The sequence below is a fragment of the Nycticebus coucang genome, chromosome 22 (genome assembly GCF_027406575.1).
Source record: "Nycticebus coucang isolate mNycCou1 chromosome 22, mNycCou1.pri, whole genome shotgun sequence".
In the NCBI taxonomy this organism is placed as follows: domain Eukaryota; kingdom Metazoa; phylum Chordata; class Mammalia; order Primates; family Lorisidae; genus Nycticebus; species Nycticebus coucang.
In genome coordinates this window covers 40,974,727-40,990,232 of record NC_069801.1, presented here as the reverse complement: position 1 = coordinate 40,990,232, position 15,506 = coordinate 40,974,727, and the positions used below count along the sequence as shown (strand labels likewise).

Genomic DNA, 15,506 nt, shown 5'->3' with positions numbered 1-15,506 from the left:
ACCATCATAGCTCACTGCAACTTCAAACTCCTGGGCTCAAGGATCCCCCTCCCCTTTCCAAAGTGCCAGGATTAAAGGTAGGAGCCACAGACCCAGCCAAGAGGATATCTTTCTGACCAAAGTCTGTCTGTCTGTCCTTTCCATACCTGCTGCTCCCCATTCTGAGATGACTCGAGGCACCCTCCACTCAGGATGTGTTAATGGTAGTTAACACCCTTAGCTTAAGCTGGAGTTAACTGGAGGGAGGAACCCTTAGAGGGAGGAGTGATGCCCCAGCAACCCATGGCAACCCCACAACACAGGCCCTTCCTCTCCCATTGCCAAGCAGATGGGCAAGGGCTGTGGAGCCAGGAGAGAGCTTGAAGGCCAAAGGTTGCAGATGACTCAGGTGCCTGAAGGAGTATCGGGAAGAGGGCAGCCATCCCAGGACTGTTTCTGGAGAGGTAGGGTCAGAGGCCAAAAGCAGAAGGCAGAGGAGCTTCAAGAGTCACCAGCCCCCAGCCTCAGCCAGTGTGGAGGAGATCTTTGTGCCAGCCACCTTAATGCAGAGTAGGATGTAAGATGATTGCACTCAATGTTCTAGGAATAGAAGGATCTATGGGGGTGGAGTTAGGTCTGTCCATCCTTCCTGATTAGTAGCTGGTGTACTACTTTCATGGTCCAGGCTCTGGGCCAGCTTTATCTCCCCTGCTGTTGGTGAAGTCAGGTGGAAGGGAGAAGAAACGTTCTTAGAGGGGTGGCGCCTGTGGCTCAAGGAGTAGGGCGCTGGTCCCATATGCCAGAGGTGGCAGGTTCAATCCCAGCCCGGGCCAAATACCACCAAAAAAAAAAAAAAAGAAACGTTCTTAGAGCTCACCTAGCTAGTGCCTGATGGAAAGAGGAGCTGGGGGGGAGAGGGGGGAGGGCAGGAACTAGCTCAGGATCATAGTCTGAGCAGCTTCCTTGCCCTGCTTATGTCCCTAACAGCCTTTAACCCTCTAAGCACCTAGGACCCACGCAGCCCAGGACTATTTGATCCACTTGTTCCAAAAACACAGGTAAGAAGGGGGTAGTGGGTTACAATCCTGACATCACCAATCAAGAGACCTGATAGAAGTCAATCTGTGAAGGCCACCCTAAGTGTGGGTCTTCTAGCCGGCAGGTCCATGTCTGGCAGGCCTCTGCCCCCCGGACACGAGGAAGAGGAGATTGCCAAAGACCCTGGGCCGAAACCATCATCAGTACGGCCCCGGGGCCGCCTGCCCAGCATTGATGAAGCCCGACTGGCAGGTCTGGGCCGGGCCTCCAGCCGTGGCTCCGTGCTGGGTCAAGCCACCTCCTTCTCACGCCGCAACTCGCTGGCCGGGCAAGGTGTGGGCCCTGGAGGACGGCGACCATCTCTGGGCCCAGTGCCCCCTCTGGCCTCGCGAGTCAGTTTCTCAGGGTTGCCCCTGGCGCCCACCGATAGGGTGGCGCGCTCATACTGCACGGAGCCAGCCCCTGGGGAACGCTGGGAGGCTGCGCGCGCACAGAGCGCCCTGGAGGTGGCGCTAGGAGCTGGGCTGCGTGACACGTGCTACTCCAGCGCCCAGGCTGGGCGGCTGGCTCGCGAGCTCTGCGAGCAGGTGCGCCTGCGCCTGCGTGAGCTTCTCCCGCCGCGATACAAGCTGGTGTGCAGCGTGGTGCTGGGGCCTCGGGCGGGCCAGGGCGTGCATGTGGTCAGCCGCGCGCTCTGGGACGCAGGGACTGACGGGCTGGCCTCGGCCTCCTACTCTAACGCCTCGCTCTTTGCGGTGGCGATGGTCCATGGGCTCTACTGCGAGTGAGATACCTCAAAGTCTACAAAACGGTTTATTATTCCAGGACGAGGCCTCCCTGGGGCTCACATCTCAATAAATAAATGTCTGGCAATAAATAAAGTGGTCCATTAATAATGCCCCCTAGCTGGGAGCTAAGGCTCAGGCTTGAAGAGAGGGTAGGTGACAAAGGACAGGCCACCCCCAACTCCAGTAAAGCTGGTCCCTGATTCCATGGGGGCTCAGCCAAAAGCCCCAGTGAGGCACCAAAGGGACAGGAGGGCCACAAAGGCAAAGGCCAGAGCATTACAAGCATAGGCCTCACGCAGGAGGGCTTTGGTTGTGGCCTGCTTTGCAGGCTGGGGCCTAGGCTGGGCTGCGGTCCTGGAGCAGGTGCAGAGCATAGCGGAGTCGCTGCCGCAGTTCTGGGGAGCAGCCCAGCTGCTGAAGGTGGGAAGCAAGGTAAGTACAAGCGCTGCGATTTCGGGCCACGAAAGTCACGAGGAGGGGCTCCCAGCCACTGAGGATCAGCTTGGTGTGGTCCCCATAGAAGTTCACCTGTGCATAGGAGGATGACGGTGATCAGGACCTAGGCCCCCAGATTGTTTCCTCCCCTGTACCGGGGACCTCCCAGACCTTACCCCTCAACTCCAGGACAGGCTCTTACCTGAACAGTGCCATCACTAAACAGCATAAGTAGGGCCTGATCCGTCTTGACCCACTGCAGCAGCAGGGGTAGAGCAGGCACCTCCACCTCTTCCACACTGGGCAGATCCCCACCCTGGGAACAAGGGAAGGCAGATCACTGGTCAGAGGAGTCAGTTCCCCTCCCCACTGACATCTTAGCTTCTAGCTTTGAGCCCCACCCCCACCAAAGGGGAATCAGAAAGGGTCCAGATGTGTTAGTCCTTATAAGCACCCCACACACCTTCATGAGGTGCTGCTCCATGTAGGAGGCAAAGTACCGGAGGATGCCTAGTTGAGGCTGCAGGGCCCGAGGTACAGCACCCACAGAGAAGGAGAAATGCTTTGTGCTGGTGGGGTTGTAGTGCACAGTCCTAGAAGAGAAATCAAAACTCAGAGGGAGCCCTGCTGGGTATACTAGCCTGAATACAAGGTACCCATAATAGCACTTACTTTCTATTGGCCGATAGGGCCATATGTGTGCCATCATTGAAGAGCACAGCTACACGGTGGGTGGACAGTTGATACCCAAAGCCAAATTTGTTGGAGTAGTCAACCCACTTGCTGACCCACACCAGAGGCTCTGGCTGGGCCAGGGGAGCTGGGTTCTGTTCCGCTGTCATGGGAGAGGAGGGAGTGAGGACATGCTCCTGGCCTCCCAGCCACAGAAGTCCCACTACCATTTACATGTACCAGACTCCAGCCTTACCTGGGGGCATGAAGGCCACACAGTTTCTCAGAGCACAGAGGGCTGACTCCACCACTGTGGCCACAGTGAGACCTTCTTCAAACCCTGAAGGGAACAGGGCATTGAGATTTAAACATTAGCCCTCAGGACCCAGGCCAGGTTCCTCTGCCTGCCATCTCCCCTCCCCTAGTCTCAGCTCCAGAAACCTCTAGCACCTGTCATCTTTCCTAGTTCCTCACCATCTCCACTGCTTGCCAGTGTCGCACGGGGTGAGCTGTCCTCGGGTGCTGTCTCTACTAGGCTGACAGGAGCTAGACCAGAAGGTGCTGGAGCCTGAAGGTTAGATAGCAAAAGGGAGTGAGACAGGCCCAAAACGCAAATCCTTCAGAGTCCACAGCCCAGCCCTGGCCTGACTCTCAGGGCACCCCAGGTCAGCAGTGCCTAGCTAATGAGACACCGCCAATTAGGCCACCACGAGGCTAGATGCTTCACCACCCTCTTTTATCCCAGGCTTCTCTCAGCTGCTAGGGTGGGGGTGAGTCAGGAGAACAGTGTCCATGTGAGCACCTCACCTCAGTCCTGGCATCCTGATGGCCAATGGATGTGTGCATGAGGCCACTCACCAAACAGGAGACCTCATCTCGCTCCTGGGGATGGTTCTTACCTGGGGATGAGGGATAACATGGCTGGTATCCTGCCCAGCCCCTCCACTGCCCACAGGGATGACACAGAGATAGACTTTCTCAAATGCTCATATAACACACACTATCCCGAGGAATTCACAGGTTCCCATGCTCTCATGCCCCAGAAATGTATGTACCCATGTAACAAGCCATTCTTGCTCTGCACCCTCAACCCATTGACACCACAGACTTACTCTTCTTCTTCCTGCCAAAGAGGCTCTTGGTAACTTTGGCAAACAGACTCCTAGCTGGGTTGGGAGGTGTCAGGTCTGGAACTGTCACACAGCTGCTGACAGGGAGCCGATCGGGGGTGTAGCCCTGGAGAAGGGAGCCATGTGAACAGAGAGGAAAGGCCAAGGCCTCAGGGGACCTGTCACCTGCCCCCATTCAATCCCCTGGGAATATGCAAAGTAGACTTAGGTGTCTGGGGAACCACAAACCTTGGTAAAGAAGTCATGGCGAAGGATCTGGTCAATAGAAGGGCGGTCTCGGGGTGAGGCCCGAAGGATGGTGGCCAAGAGCTGCCGGGCAGGCAGTGAGAGGCTGGCAGGCAGTGTGTAGTGAACCTGCTTGATGCAGCGGTATGTCTCCTTCAGGTCAGCTGTCTCAAAGGGGGGGCTCCCACAGAGCAGAGTGTACCTGTTGGGCAGGGATAAGGGGTCAGGAGTAAGTGAAGGTATACTCCCCACACATCCACCACTATATTGCTGACCCAAGACCCAGTGACTCACATGACACAGCCCAGTGACCAGACGTCTGCCTCAGGGCCATGGCCCTGTCTCATTAGCACTTCTGGAGCCACATAGTTGGGGGTGCCACAGATGGTCCTGTTAAGAGGGTAGGGAGGAGGAGAGGGGAAGACTTAGACTCAGCCCAGCAGCCCCCTCATCCCTTCCCCCACTGAGTCCAGACAAAGCAACTGCCTGTCACCAAAGCCAGAGAGCTCCTGCTCATCCTGGGACAATGGATGCTGGGGATGGCAGCTGAGTCCCCACCTACCGCCTGGCCCAGCTGCTCAGCTGCTCTTCAGGACAAGGGGAGGCCCTAATCCCCAGCTCAGCCCCCTTCTCCAGGGTCAACAGAGGGTCCATCATTCATCCCTTTCCCCACTCCAGTCACACACACATCAGGCTGTCACCTTCCACGGTCTGTGCCACACACACAACACCAGCTGTCACATCATCCATAAACACTCATCTGCCACACATCCTGTGTCACACAAACCAGTACAGTGGCCATAGGGAGGGTCTTCTTCTTTTTTTTTTTTGTAGAGATGGGATTCTCTTGCCTCAGCCTCCTGAGTAGCTGGGACTACAGGCACCTGCCACAATGCCCAGCTAATTTTTTGTTGTAGTTTGGCCAGGGCTGGGTTTGAACCCACCACCCCCGGTATATGGGGCTGGCGCCCTACCCACTGAGCCACAGGCACCACCCAGAGGGAGGGTCTTCTTATATGCACAAAGGGTGGATGTCACATCCCACCACTGACATACTTCCACTCTGCCTCACACACACATACACACTGCCAAAGTCCCCTTCCCCATCAACCAGGTCATACACCTCCAAGAATCTTTATGACCCCATCTGTGTCTCATGGGCTCAGGGTCACCTCCCTGTATCAACACACCTATAGGACCCTCGCCCTATCCACCAATCCCAGCAACTCCGGCTGCCACCTCTCCACCTTCAGATACATTCATACAATTCATCACCTCTTCCCAATTTATCAGGTGCGTAAGTGAGGTGGTCACCTTGCCTGCCACATGCATACTGTCACGCACAGACCATGGCCAACCCTCTCTTCAAAGACTCACTTCTTCCTGTGTTCCAGAGGCTCCAACCGGGCTGCCAGCCCAAAATCCCCCACCTTCAGTTCCATGTTCTCAGTGATGAAAAAGTTTCCTAGATGAGGGCAGAGAGGTGTGTCAGAGTCCGTCCTCCTCTCCTCCCCAACACCCCCGTCCTTGCTGGCCCAGGAATCTCACCCAGCTTGAGGTCCCGGTGCAGGATGCCCCGCTGGTGCAAGTACTTGAGACCAGAAAGGATCTGCCGCAGGTAGTAGCGTACCTCGGGCTCTAACAGGGTGTGGCGGGCCTTCCAGATGTGGGCCAGGGACTGCAGAAAGGCAATGCCTCAGTCCTTGGTCGGCCCTCCCTGACCCTCCACCTCCATACAGGGCCCCTGCTTTAGGTCTTCAGATCCCCTTTTCTCCCAACCCCCATTCCTGCCCAAATCACCAACCCTTACCTTTCGGCTGCAGAGCTCTAGAAAAATGTATATGTTGTCGGAGTCCTCAAAGTGGTGCAAAAAACGCACTATGTGGCGGTGCTGCAGGTCTCGGTGCAATTCAATCTCATTTAGGATCTGCGAGGAGGGCCAGGGGTTGCCATTCTTCCAGCGTTCCCGCGCCACCATCCCCACCCCACCCCTTCTCCTCTGGGCCTGTACTCACCTTCTCGCGCTGATGCGGCTTGGCGACGCGGCTCTGCGGTATGACTTTGACAGCGTAGGTGCTGCCGGTCTCTGTGTCAGTGGCCTCATAGCAGCGGGCGAAGCCCCCCTGTGAAATGGGGGCATCAGGCTGGGCGCTCCATGGGAGGGGACGGGTGAAGCGCCCTCAACCGGCCCCGCGCCGAAAGAAAACCGGGGCGGCCCCCTCCACCCCCGCTAGCACCACCCTCCAGGCGCTACGACCCACCTTGCCCAACAAGCGGCCTTTGAAGTAGGTGCGGCCACTGCGCGGGTCGGTAATGTAGCGTCCAGGGTCTGGCGCCGGTGGCCCAGCCAGCATCTCCAGTTCAGGTCCGGGCAAGGCACTCGGAGGCGGTCCGGGCCCGGCGGGGGGCGCGGGCGGAGTGGCCGCACGCTGGAAGGGGCGAGGGGACAGGAAGCCGGCGGCGGGCTCCATGCGCGCGGCGCGTAGCTGCGCCAGCCGGGCTTGTTCTCGGTTCTGCCCTGCCCAGCCGCGCGTGGCGCTGCCTTGATTTGCTGCGCTCGCGCCCGAGGGAGCCCAACGATTTTATCAATGAACGCCTGCCCCTTCCCAACATCTCATCACCTAGAGTCCCGCCCCCTTCCTGGCGGCAAGTCACGAGGAGGCCACGCCCAGGTATTAGGTCACCGAGAAGCTCCTCCCATTACCTAAGTCACTTCAAGGCCCCCATCTCCTGGTCACCCCTTAAAGACGCAGCTATACAAGTCACCGCGTAGTTGCGACCAGGAACCAAATGATTCCCGTCTCCTCCCCCACCTCTCCTGGGGGACTATAGCCCGGCTAATGGGAGCCTTTCATTCTCCATTCTTCGGGGGCGTGGGCTTGAAGTCCAAGTGGGGATGGGTATCTGGGATGGGTCTCCTCAACAGCTAGACGAATCAGTGTTTCAACCCGGAAGGCAGAGGTAGGGGCAGCGCTCGCTTTTGCCTGGTCTGTCACCAATACTCTCCTTTAAGCGTGCCAGGACCGCGTGTGTCCCACCTCTTCGGCCAGAGCCCCCAGGTCCAGCCAAGTACTGCCCCCTTTAGGGCGTTGGAGGAATGGCACAGTCCCGAGCTTGGCCCCTGAGCTGCCCTGCAGTGTTTGGAAGTCAAGCAGACTTAGGTAAACTGCCGAGTGGCTGACGCCTGTAACCCAGCACTCTGGGAGGGTGAGGAAGGTGGATTGTTTGAGCTCTGGAGTTGGAGACCAACCTGAGAAAGAGCGAGATCCTGTCTCTACTAAAAATAGGAAACAAAACAAAACTAGCCAATGTTGTGGCTGGCACCTGTAGTCCCAGCTTCTGCCTGAGCCCGAGAGTTTGAAGTTGCTGAGAGCTATGATGCCAGGGCACACTACCCCAGAGCAACAAAGTGAGACTCTGCAAATAAATAGCAGAGCTAGATAAATACACCAAGACACATCATCTTCTGCTCACTTCTACACTCTTTTCTTCCTTTTTTTTTTTGTTTTTTTTTTTTTGGAGACAGAGCCTCACTCTGTTGCCTTGGGTAGAGTGCCATGGCATCATCATAGCTCAGAGCAACCTCAAACTCTTGGGCTTAAGTAATCCTCTTGCCTCAGCCTCCCAAGTAGCTGGGACTACAAGTGAGTGCCACTACGCCTTGGATAGTTTTTCTGTTTTTTTTTTTTTTTTTAGTAGAAACGGGGTCTAACTCCTGCTCAGGCTGGTCTCCAACTCCTGAACTCAAGCAATCCACCTACCTAGGCCTCACAGAGTGCTAGGATTACAGGTGTGAGCCACCGAGTCTGGCACTTCTAGAATCTTGAGGGGCAGATATCCTCTCTTGTGGGGTACAATATTGCCTTCTTTTGAAAATATCGATTGCCCTTGGTCAGCGGCCAGAAGGCCAGAAAGTGAACAGGGATTGGATTTTCTCAAATGTCAGTGATGGGCAATTGGGCAGCTAGTCCCAGGACCATCTAGATCCCACACCCGTGCTCAATGCCCACTCTTCACAGGGCCAGAAACAGAGGTGGATTCTTTTTTTTTTTTTTTTTTTTTTTTTTGTAGAGACAGGGTCTCACTTTATGGCCCTCGATAGAGTGCCATGGCCTCACACAGCTCACAGCAACCTCCAACTCCTGGGCTTAAGCGATTCTCCTGCCTCAGCCTCCCGAGCAGCTGGGACTACAGGCGCCCGCCACAACGCCCGGCTATTTTTTGGTTGCAGTTAGGCCGGGGCCGGGTTTGAACCCGCCACCCTCGGTATATGGGGCCGGCGCCCTACCGACTGAGCCACAGGCGCCGCCCCAGAGGTGGATTCTTAACTCCTCTGGAGTGTTTGTTCCAGGATCACAGGCCTGTCCTGACCTTGTCTCTCACTTCTACCCTTCCTCTGTGCCATCCAATTGATGAGTAAAGTTTTCAGTCCCCGAAGACTTATCAAAAGCATCTAAGTGCCAGGCACTGTGTGGAATAAGACTGCTCAAAGTTGCAGTCCTCATTCAGTTTACATTCTGCTTGATGGAAACAGACAAGTACATAAACAAGGTAATTGTAGGCTGTGAAAAGTGCTGTGAAGGAAGCAAACAGAAAAATAAATGAAGAGCCTATTACTTTAGAAAGAGTAGCCAGGAAAGTCAACATTTATTGAGTACCCAATGCCTATTAGTTTATCTCTCAAATACCTCAGATATCTGTCTAGTTGGCTCCATCTTGGCCTCATACCCTGGTGTAGGTCCCAGTCTCTGTTGTTCCAATTATTGCCACAGTGCCTTGCTGCTCCCCAGCCTTTGATCTCATCTCCATTTGTCCTCTCTGTATGCCATCAAAGGGAAGCCACCCAATTCCTTGCCATTCTTTTTTTTTTAAGGGATCCTTGCCATTCTGACTACTGAAGGGATACCCAAAGCAGCCTGAGATGTGGGGAATACTAGTAGCTTAGATGACTGAGGGGGCTGATCTTTATCTTTGTAGGTTAGCAGTTTTCCAGGGAGAAATATGGTAGCGATGGGGCTAAAGATGACAAATTCTCAGACCAAGCAGGGCTGAAGCATGGAGAGCTTCAAAAGGCATGTTCCCTATTGCAACTTTATATTTGGAAAATAAGACAAAATGTCTCTGTATTAGTTTGCTAGAGCTGCCTAATAAAATACCAGACTGTGTGGCATAAACAACAGAAATTTATTTTCTCACAGTTTTGGAGGCTGGAAATTTAAGAACCAGTTGCCAGCAGGGTTGATTTCTTCTGAGGCCTCTCTCATTGGCTTGTAAATGGTGATCTTCTCCCTCTGACTTCACATGGTCTTTTTCTTTCTTTCTTTCTTTTTTTTTTGCAGTTTTTGGCTGGGGCCGGGTTTGAACCCGCCACCTCGGGTTACATTGGACCAGCATCCTACTCCTTGAGCCACAGGTGCTGCCCTTCTTTCTTTTTTTCACATGGTCTTTTTTTCTATGTGTGCACCCCTGGCATCATCTCTGTGTGTCTGTGTGTCTGTGTGTCCTAATCTCTTCTCATAAGGACACCAGTCAGATTGGATTTGGGCCCACTATAAGGGCCTTATTTTTACTTAATTACCTCTTCCTGATCTGAATGTACTCACATTCTGAGATATTTGGCATTAAGACTTAAAAGTATGGGCTCAGGGCGGTGCCTGTGGTTCAAAGGAGTAGGGTGCTGGCCCCATATGCCAGAGGTGGTGGGTGCAAAACCAGCCCCGGCCAAAAATTGCAAAAAAAAAAAAAAGCAAAGCATGGGCTCCGGTGCCTGTGGCTCAAGCGGCCAAGGCGCCAGCTACATGCATCTGAGCTGGCAGGTTCGAATCCAGCCCAGGCCTGCCGAACAACAATGCGGGCTGCAACCGAAAAAATAGCCGGGCATCGTGGGGGGCGCCTGTAGTCTCAGCTACGTGGGAGGCAGAGGCAGGAGAATCACTTGAGCCCAGGAGTTGGAGGTTGCTGTGAGCTGTGATGCCACAGCACTCTACCCAGGGTGACAGCTTGAGGCTCTGTCAAAAAAGAAAGAGAGAGAGAGAGAGAAAGACATAATGATCCCTTAAAGAAAAGACAAAAAAAAAAAAAAAAAGACTTAAAAGTATGAATTTTAGATTGAGCGTGGTGACCCATGCCTGTAATCCTAGCACTCTGGAAGGCCAAGGTGAGTGGATTGCTCAGGAGTACCAGACCAGCCTGACCAAGAGGGAGACCCTATCTCTACTAAAAATAGAAAAACTAGGCAGGTGTGGTGGTGCAAACCTGTAGTTTCAGCTATTCAGGAGCTTGAGGCAAGAGGCTCTCTTGAGCCCAAGAGTTTGAGGCTGCTGTGAGCTATGGTGATACCACAGCACTCTAGCCAGGGGTGAAAGAGTGAGACCCTGTCTCCTCCCAAAATTAAAAGCATTAATTTTTTTTTGACAAGTGCCATGGCATCAGCCTAGCTCACAGTGACCTCAAACTCCTGGGTTCCAGTGATCCTCCTGCCTCAGCCTCCCACGTAGCTGGGACTACAGGCACCCGCCACAATGCCTAGCTAGTTTTTCTATTTTTTTTTTTTTTTTTGTATGTGGTTTTTGGCCAAGGCTGGGTTTGAACCCACCACCTCCAGCATATGGGACTGGCGCCCTATCCCTTTGAGCCACAGGCGCCGCCCTAGTTTTTCTTTTTCTTTTTTTTTTTTTTTGTAGAGACAGAGTCTCACTTTTTGGCCCTCGGTAGAGTGCCGTGGCCTCACACAGCTCACAGCAACCTCCAACTCCTGGGCTTAAGCGATTCTCTTGCCTCAGCCTCCCGAGTAGCTGGGACTACAGGCGCCCGCCACAACGCCCAGCTATTTTTTGGTTGCAGTTTGGCCGGGGCCAGGTTTGAACCCGCAACCCTCGGTATATGGGGCCGGCGCCTTACCGACTGAGCCACAGGCGCCGCCCAAGTTTTTCTTTTTTTAATAGAGACAGGGCCTCACTCTTGTTCTGGCTGGTCTCGAACTTCTGAGCTCAAGCAATCCACTCGCCTCAGCCTTCCAGAGTGCTAGGATTACGGGCATGAGCCACCTCGCCTGGCCTAAAAGTATGAATTTTGAGAAGGGCATAATTCAGCCTGTAACAGCCTCCTAATGCTATTATAAAGTTTAGCAAGAGGTAATATTCTCTCTTTAGGCTGAGGGGTTAGGCAGAAGATCAGCTACCTCAGATTTAGAGGGCCTGTCTGGCCAGCTCAGAATGCTGTCTCCCCCAAGCCTAGAAAATCATTTCTTTACTAGCCCAGCTTACTAAGAAGACTTATACAAGTTTAGCCCCAACCACACACTGAAGTGCTCATACACTATAGTCACAAGATCTGTTGTTCTCCCTCATACAAAGTAATAAGGTGTGATCCATATGACATCCAAACTTGCCACCTCTACCTTGACAAGGATAAATTACTTCTTCCCCAACCTTGAGACTCCTTCAGAGCTCCAAAAGCTCTCAAGCCAGACTCAGCAAAGATCCACCATGGCAGCTTATCAAGACTTCCCCTGCCCCAGCAGCCATGGCTAGAAGGAAACTGCTGGATCACTAGAGCAGGGCACAGGAACTGGCAGGTCAGCCATGGAATCTGTCATTCATTCTTTCAACAAACATTTTCCTGAGCAACCACTAGGTGTTACACCCTGGGCTACACCCTAGGGTGACCCATAAGTATGACAACTGGACTGTAATTGGTGCTACAATAGGGAAGGGGGGTCAGAGGATGGAGGGCAGCCTATGGGAGCCCAGAAATGGGATCTGACCCAGTTAGGCTGAGATTTCTAAGCTGAGACCTGAGGCCTAAGGAGGAGTTAGCCAGAAACGGGATGGACAAGGAGGAGAAAGTGTTCCAGAGGATGAACATTGTGCACCTGGAAGCCTGAAGTCACAGTTCTTGGTCCTTGAAAGAACTGAAAATTCTGAGTAACTGGAGGGAGGGAAAATAAGAAGGGTAGCTGGAATAGTTCAGGGTCCAGACCCCAAAAGGCTTTGCAAGGTGTGTGAAGGAGTGAAGGTCTACTTGCCCCTTCCTCAATTTGCCAAGTTCCCAAACTTCCCTGGCTACTAGGGCCCTGGCTTCCTAGGAGAAACAGGTTTTTCTTTTTTTCTTTTAGAGACAGAGTCTCACTTTATCACCCTTGGTAGAGTGCCATGGCATCACAGCTCACAGCAACCTCCAACTCCTGGGCTTAGGCGATTCTCTTGCCTCAGCCTCCCGAGTAGCTGGGACTACAGGCGCCCGCCACAACGCCCGGCTATTTTTTTGTTGTTGTTGCAGTTGTCATTGTTGTTTAGCTGGCCCGAGTCGGGCTTGAACTGTCAGCCACGGTGCATGTGGCTGGAGCTGTAATCACTATGCTACGGGTGCTGAGCCTTTGTGTGTGTGTGTGTGTGTGTGTGTGACAATCTCACTTTGTCACCCTGGGTACAGTGTCATGGCATCATCATATCTCACAGCAACCTCAATTTCTTGGGCTCAGGTTATCCTACTGCCTCAGCCTCCCAAGTAGCTGGGACTACAGACACCCACCATGATGCTTGGTTAGTTTTTTCTTTTTTTTTTTGTTTTTTTGTAGAGACAGAGTCTCATTGTACCGCCCTCAGGTAGGGTGCCGTGGCGTCACACGGCTCACAGCAACCTCCAACTCTTGGGCTTATGCGATTCTCTTGCCTCAGCCTCCCGAGCAGCTGGGACTACAGGCACCCGCCACAACACCCGGCTATTTTTTTTTTTTTTAGTTGCAGTTTGGCTGGGGCTGGGTTTGAACCCGCCACCCTCGGCATATGGGGCCGGCACCCTACTCACTGAGCCACAGGCGCCGCCTGGTTAGTTTTTCTATCTTCAGTAGACATGGGGTCTCACTCTTGCTCAGGCCAGTCTCCAACTTGTGAGCTCAAGCAATCCACCAGCCTTGGCCTCCCAGAGTGCTAGAATTACATGTGTGAGCCACTATGCCCGCCTTCAAACTAAGGTTTTTCAAAGCTCTCTGGGTCTTCATCCCCCAGAAGATGCTGTCAGATTTTGCCCCCTTGGCAGCTCAAAATCGGAATCTTTTTTTTTTTTTTTTGCAGTTGTTGGCGGGGGCCGGGTTTGAACCCACCACCTGTGGTATATGGAGCCAGCGACCTACTCCTTGAGTCACAGACATCGCCGCCCTAGAATCAGAATCTCTCTTTTTTTTTTTTGAGACAGAGCCTTAAGCTTTCGCCCTCCTGGGCTTAAGCGATTCTCCTGCCTCCACCTCCCAAGTAGCTGGGACTACAGGTGCCCGCCACAATGCCCAGCTATTTTTTGGTTGCAGCCATCATTATTGTTTGGCAGGCCCGGGTGGATTCGAACCCACCAGCTCAGGTGTACGTGGCTTGTGCCTTCGCTGCTTGAGCCACAGGCGCCGAGCCAGAATCAGAATCTCTTAACAGCATCAGGTCACAGAGGCTGAGAGAGGAGAGTTTTTCAGGAAGGAGAGATGCCAAGTAAGGTCTCAGGAGGATCTGTTAGATTCAGCAGTAAGGAGATGGCAGATGTTGGGTTGGGTATAGAGGTGGAGTGACTATAGATAATACCAGAGACAAGAGATGTGCTGATAGCTGCAGTAGCAGTTCAGGCTTACCAAGTGTTATTCTGAGCATTTTATACTATTAACTCATCTACTATTCAGAACCACTCTATGAGGTAGGAATTATCATCCCTGTTTTCCCATACAGAAATTAAGGGGTTAAATGACTTCCCAAGGTGACCTTGGTGACATGGTGAAGCTGCTGTTATTTGTCAAGCCATACATCCAGCTCTCAGCAGGTAGGTACCAGGGCAGGGCCAGTAGAGAGAAAGAGGCAGGCTGGAGCCTGGAGCAGGATAAGGAAGGGTGGGTCAAGTGATTTAGGGCTGAGTGGTTCCTTCTTCTAGATCATAAACTAAGGGGACCTGTCAGCAGCTGAAAAGGAAGATAAGGTAATTCAGAAGGGAGGGACCGTATGGGCCTGGGGACCACCCTCTTTCTCCAGCAGAGGCTTGAGGTCATGCACCTTTATCCTTTGCTCTGTGGGAAATTCAGACCAGAGTGCTGGTAAACAGAAGTATGAGGCCCCTGGTGGGGGTGGGGTAGGAGTAGGGGTAGAGGACTGAAATGAAGCCAGCTGGGGTGCTCTAGGAACAGCTGACACAGCTTGAGCTCCTCTACTCCCAATACCTGGCCGCCCAAGTCCAAGAACAAGTGGTAAGCATTCCAGATGCCCTAGGAAAGCCACAGATCAGAGCTTGGGAAGGGGCTGCATGGCCATAAGGCCAAGGCTCAGGAGCAGGTATCTCTCCTACCCCACGTCAAGTCCTGAGTCTTTAGGCCTCTGGACTCATGCATGAAAGTGAATGCACACACACACACACACACTGACATCTCACTTGGGATTGGAAGAACACAACTATAGTCAGGCCATGAGGAGATTTTCAGACCTTAGTTCATTAGAAAATCCCACCAAAGGGCGGCGCCTGTGGCTCAAAGAGTAGGGAGCCGGTCCCATATGCCGGAGGTGGCGGGTTCAAACCCAGCCCCGGACAAAAACCACAAAAAAAAAAAAAAAAGAGAGAAAGAGAAAAAGAGAGAGAAAGGGTGGACACAGGGGTATAGGAAGGTAAGGACGGAAAGGAAAGGAAGGAAAAGGAGGCTGCCTGATTTCCAGTCCTCCTTAGCTTTACCTAGTTGAATCAATCAGATCCAATCCTGTCCTCAAGTACCCCTTGGAGCCCTCCCTGTTAACAGATCATAGACCAGTGTGATTAAGTGCTACAAAAGAGAAAACCTAGAAGGCTTTGTGGAGTGACCTGCGGAAGATTGTGGCAAGATTCCCAGAGGATAGAATGAGCTGCATCTTGGTTTGTTTGTTTAGAGACAGAGTCTTACACTGTTGCCCTGGAGAGAGTGCTGTGCTGTGTGGGGTAATAGCTCACAGCAAACCTCAAACTCTTGAGCTCAAGTGATCCTCTGTAAGTCATTTACCTTTTGGTGCCTCCACTATGAAATGGGGATGATTCTTGTCTCATGGGGTTGTGGTGAGGATTCCATGAGAGGATGATATAGTAGTGCCCCTGGCACAATGCCCGTCACTTAGTCATTGCTCCGTGATCAGCAGCTGGTATTATTATAACAGTTTCTCACACATCTGTCTTCTCACTTAAAGCATGGGACAACAATCCCTATCATCCTGGCTTGAAGGACATGGTGGTGTTGTCTATGTGAAGTATG

General features: G+C 52.9%; 2 protein-coding genes across 4 annotated transcripts; one reads left to right on the top strand and one right to left on the bottom strand.

Moving 5' to 3' along the window:
• Positions 1-347: 347 nt before the first annotated feature.
• Positions 348-1,805, top strand: DYNLT4 (dynein light chain Tctex-type 4). 2 transcript variants are annotated; one of them, XM_053575995.1, is made up of 3 exons: positions 348-444; positions 983-1,037; positions 1,135-1,805. In XM_053575995.1, exon 3 carries the CDS (start codon positions 1,146-1,148, stop codon positions 1,803-1,805), a length of 660 nt encoding a protein of 219 aa, XP_053431970.1. In that variant the 5' UTR covers positions 348-444; positions 983-1,037; positions 1,135-1,145. The 2 variants fall into 2 exon arrangements, with proteins under 2 accessions (XP_053431970.1, XP_053431968.1); XM_053575993.1 differs by lacking the exon at positions 348-444 and adding an exon at positions 480-557.
• A 12-nt stretch (positions 1,806-1,817) lies between these two features.
• On the bottom strand, positions 1,818-6,966 carry PLK3 (polo like kinase 3). Of its 2 annotated transcripts, none has more exons than XM_053575976.1 (15): positions 6,529-6,966; positions 6,283-6,390; positions 6,078-6,194; positions 5,816-5,945; positions 5,645-5,732; positions 4,562-4,657; positions 4,271-4,469; positions 4,025-4,148; positions 3,720-3,811; positions 3,387-3,480; positions 3,169-3,252; positions 2,913-3,075; positions 2,704-2,833; positions 2,443-2,556; positions 1,818-2,333 (listed from the first exon to the last, which is right to left on the bottom strand). In XM_053575976.1, the coding sequence occupies exons 1-15, from the start codon at positions 6,736-6,738 to the stop codon at positions 2,142-2,144; spliced, it is 1,941 nt and encodes a 646-aa protein (XP_053431951.1). In that variant the 5' UTR covers positions 6,739-6,966; the 3' UTR covers positions 1,818-2,141. The 2 variants fall into 2 exon arrangements, with proteins under 2 accessions (XP_053431951.1, XP_053431950.1); XM_053575975.1 differs by having other exon boundaries at positions 3,363-3,480; positions 6,529-6,892.
• Positions 6,967-15,506: the final 8,540 nt, after the last annotated feature.

Bases quoted from the DNA above. Each gene is read 5' to 3' on its own strand.
- PLK3 (XM_053575975.1), bottom strand. From the start codon at position 6,738: ATGGAGCCCGCCGCCGGCTTCCTGTCCCCTCGCCCCTTCCAGCGTGCG. The intron at 3,812-4,024 runs GTAAGTCTGTGG...CCTCATCCCCAG, and splicing joins CTTTGGCAGGAAGAAGAAGA to GTAAGAACCATCCCCAGGAG. The intron at 2,557-2,703 runs GTGTGTGGGGTG...CCTTGTTCCCAG, and splicing joins TGGAGCAGCACCTCATGAAG to GGTGGGGATCTGCCCAGTGT.
- DYNLT4 (XM_053575995.1), top strand. From the start codon at position 1,146: ATGTCTGGCAGGCCTCTGCCCCCCGGACACGAGGAAGAGGAGATTGCC.